Source organism: Terrapene carolina, unplaced genomic scaffold (genome assembly GCF_002925995.2).
Source record: "Terrapene carolina triunguis isolate 2854851 unplaced genomic scaffold, T_m_triunguis-2.0 Scaffold211, whole genome shotgun sequence".
NCBI lineage: Eukaryota > Metazoa > Chordata > Testudines > Emydidae > Terrapene > Terrapene triunguis.
The window spans coordinates 14217724-14221035 of record NW_020664562.1 but is presented as its reverse complement, the minus strand read 5'-3'; the positions used below and the strand labels follow the sequence as shown (position 1 = coordinate 14221035).

General features: G+C 35.4%; 1 protein-coding gene across 1 annotated transcript in view; it reads right to left on the bottom strand.

The window, feature by feature from the left end:
• Positions 1 to 2660, bottom strand: part of LOC113407489 (fibronectin type III domain-containing protein 7-like) — a 19565-nt gene extending 16905 nt beyond the window's left edge. Inside the window, exons 1-3 of the mRNA XM_026656078.1 lie at positions 2598 to 2660; positions 2060 to 2078; positions 166 to 423 (exon numbers count right to left, since the gene is read on the bottom strand). Coding sequence (XP_026511863.1) covers positions 166 to 423; positions 2060 to 2078; positions 2598 to 2660 — 340 coding nt within the window. The remainder of the gene's footprint in view (positions 1 to 165; positions 424 to 2059; positions 2079 to 2597) is intronic.
• Positions 2661 to 3312: the final 652 nt, after the last annotated feature.

The following is a 3312-nucleotide window of genomic DNA, read 5'->3' as shown; positions in this document are numbered from 1 at the left end:
CACACACACACACACACACACACTCACTGAAGTCAGTGGGAAAACTTCCATGGACTTCAATATGAGTAGGAGTCAGCCCTAAAAGTCAAATAAAATATGCAGGGTGAAATCGTGGCCCTACTGAAGTCAATAGAAATCTTGCTTACCAGCCCATCCCATACTAACCTGTTAACTGCTTAGTCTGTGCTTCCGCCAGGATAATTCCATTCTTATCAATGGCTTCCACTTTTACAGTGTGGACAGTGTTGGGAGTTAGTGAAGTAAGAATGCCTATAACAGGAACATCACTGAAATACGCCAACAAAGAGTGGCCTACTGTGTTCCTAGGGGTTGCTGTGATTCTGTAGGAAACGGCTCCTGAAAACTTGGACCATCTGAGATAAATGTTTCTTGATGTCACATTATATATGGATATAGAGAAACCTACAAAAAATACCACCAATTTTAGTCTTTGAAACCTGAAATACACTACTGGGCAAACTGTTTGGACAAGACTCTTGAAAATGTTTAAGCAGCCTGATTTTCAGAGGGCAGGTATTCAACACTTTTTTGGAAATCAGGCCCCTTTAAGGGGCCTCAAGAAGGGTACCCAAAATAATCTCTTTTGAAAATTAAACTTTGCATTAAATTATAATTGAAATAATTTTTCAGCTCATTTCTATCACCCATTATACACTGTAGTGTACAGTGTCGCCAGCTCTCATGATAATATTGCAAGTCTCACGATAATTGCTATTTTACTCAAGCTCCAGCTACTGGAGCTTTCTGAATATCTGAAAATCTCATCTTTCATTTAAAGAAGAGTTTCTAGCTCTCATAGTTGCAGAAAAAAAGTATGAAAATGTGACCCAAGTATATCCTAAGGCTTAAAAAACAGAAGGCAAATAAAAAGAAGCCAAAATTTGGTGGCAGTTTTTTAAATCTCATGATTTTTAGAGGGCTGCCTCATGATTTTTTAACATCTGAGGTTGGAAATACTGCTATTATTTACATATGGCTTTTGTAATCTTGCAAATAGTGGGACTAATCCTACCACTCTGTGCATGGAAACCCCTCTGACATCAATGAGAGTTCCAGACAAGAAGAGTTTGCACGATCAGGCCTGTGGTTTATAAAATCTCTGTGAAAAGAATACGGTATGCTGAAGTAATTGCCCAAATACTGTAAAAACATCAAGGAGTCCTTGTGGCACCTTAGAGACTAACAAATTTATTTGGGCATAAGCTTTCGTAGGCTAAAACCCACTTAATCAGATGCACGGAGTGGAAAATATCGTAGGCAGGTATAAATACACCGCACATGAAAAGATGGGAGTTGCCTTACCAAGAGAGGGTCAGTGCTAAAGAGCCAATTCAATTAAGGTGGAAGTGGTCTATTCACAACAGTTGACAAGAAATACCACTCTGAAACCTATCACCAAATACTGTAGTAACTTTATGGTAATATGTAATGGTTAGGAATCTAGAATATTGTAATATATACTAATATGTACTGCCACAATGTATACTAAATGGATGACTTGTAAGAGCCCAATCCTGCGTTCCTTGCTCAGCCAAAACTCACACTGCAGTCATTAGGAGTCCTGGGTGCACAAAGAACGCAAGATTGAAGAAAGGGAAAAGGGAAATTGTGTGGCATATTTAATTTTTAAATCCAAACAAAAATTATGCTATTTTAAGAGGGCCAAAATATCAGAGAAGAGCATGCACACACTGAATAGATTGTGTAGATAATGGGTATAGTCTGAGAAGGTACTGTTCAGTGCAAACTGAGTGTAGCCTTAGGTAAGTGTCATATTGTAAGAAGTATGTTAGAAAGTTTATGCAAATGTATAGTAGCATAGGTAACTATTTTTCAAATAAAGTTTTTTTTAATTATATCATATAAAGAAACATATGATTCTTTACATTTTGTAGTCTGATTTCATTTGAGTTAAAAAACTTCTGTTTGCAACATTACTAGAATTTAAAAATCAATTTGGATTAGTAATCAGAGATTTCTCTGTTCTTTAGTGTCCATCTAAAAATGAACTGGTAAAAATATCTTTTTAAGACTTTACCTGTATTAGCTGAAACAATCTGAAAAGAAAGATATAGAACATTAGAATCACAAATTGAAAAATTATTTTGGGAAAAGGGAGAACATTTAACTTTTAGCAGTAATAACAATGACTTCTTTAAAATTGTATTTTCTGAACATAGCTTACTAATGTGCAATTTTACTTATTTGTTCAGTTTATTTAAGCATGCAAAGGTATGTACAGTAGTAAGATAAATCTACGAGGCTGTTACTAGTGAATTTAACATAGGTATGCAGTTCACATTACTATTTCATTACCCTCTCTGAATCTGGCCATTGATCCAGAAGGGAAAGTTTGCAGTTGCTGACAGACTTTGAAAGACACTGTGTTCTAAAAGTATAATGGCATAGTTTTTCTGTGGGACTGTTACGAGCCTGGGAAAAAGTAATTGTATAACTCTTACAAAAATATAATAATCAAAAATAAGAATAAACATTTGATAAATAGGTTGCTTTTGGTTTATTTTTAAAAAGGACATGTCATTCTTAAAAATGTTTGAGAACAAAACTAAACTCACCATTTCAAGACTCATGAGGATAAATCCAATAAGTACCAAAGGTTTACCTTTTCCACTGCACATCTTGTCAGACAAAACTTTTATTCCACACTTTGGATCTGGATGTGATCAATCAGATACCCCATAAAGAGCAGTAATCACCTCACTATAGTTGTTGTTAAGACTCGTCTTTGAGACAGTGAAAACAAATATTTGTGTGTAGCTCCTCCTCCCCTTTTCCGGATGGCCTATAAGCAGCTGCAAGGAATATTTAGTGAAAGGAAGCATACTGCATCCAACTGAAAATGCAGAAAATGTTACATGGGAAGACGGTGTTCTGTTCTTTCCTCTGTTACACAGGTGCAATTCCCATATTGCACATATGTAACAGATTGCAAAATTGAGCCCAGTTTAAATAACTACGTTGGAATTTGGTCTTACTGGTTGAAGTTCACTACATATTGTGATACTATTTCTTCCAAATGCCATCTCTTTCTTTTTGTTCAGAATTATGCTTGGGTTTTGTTTCCTATTTTAATAGGAAAATGCCATACTATAGTTAATAATTTGAGGAAGTATCTTTCTTATACTTCTTTGTATGGTGCACACTGAAGTAGAAATTACTTTCAGTTTTAATGTCTCTAGTGTGGTTGGTACAGATGTTCATCTTTGGGTTTCCTTTTGTCTGCAGATTACACTGCTCTACAGCCAAAATGCTTCTGAAATAAATGTAGTC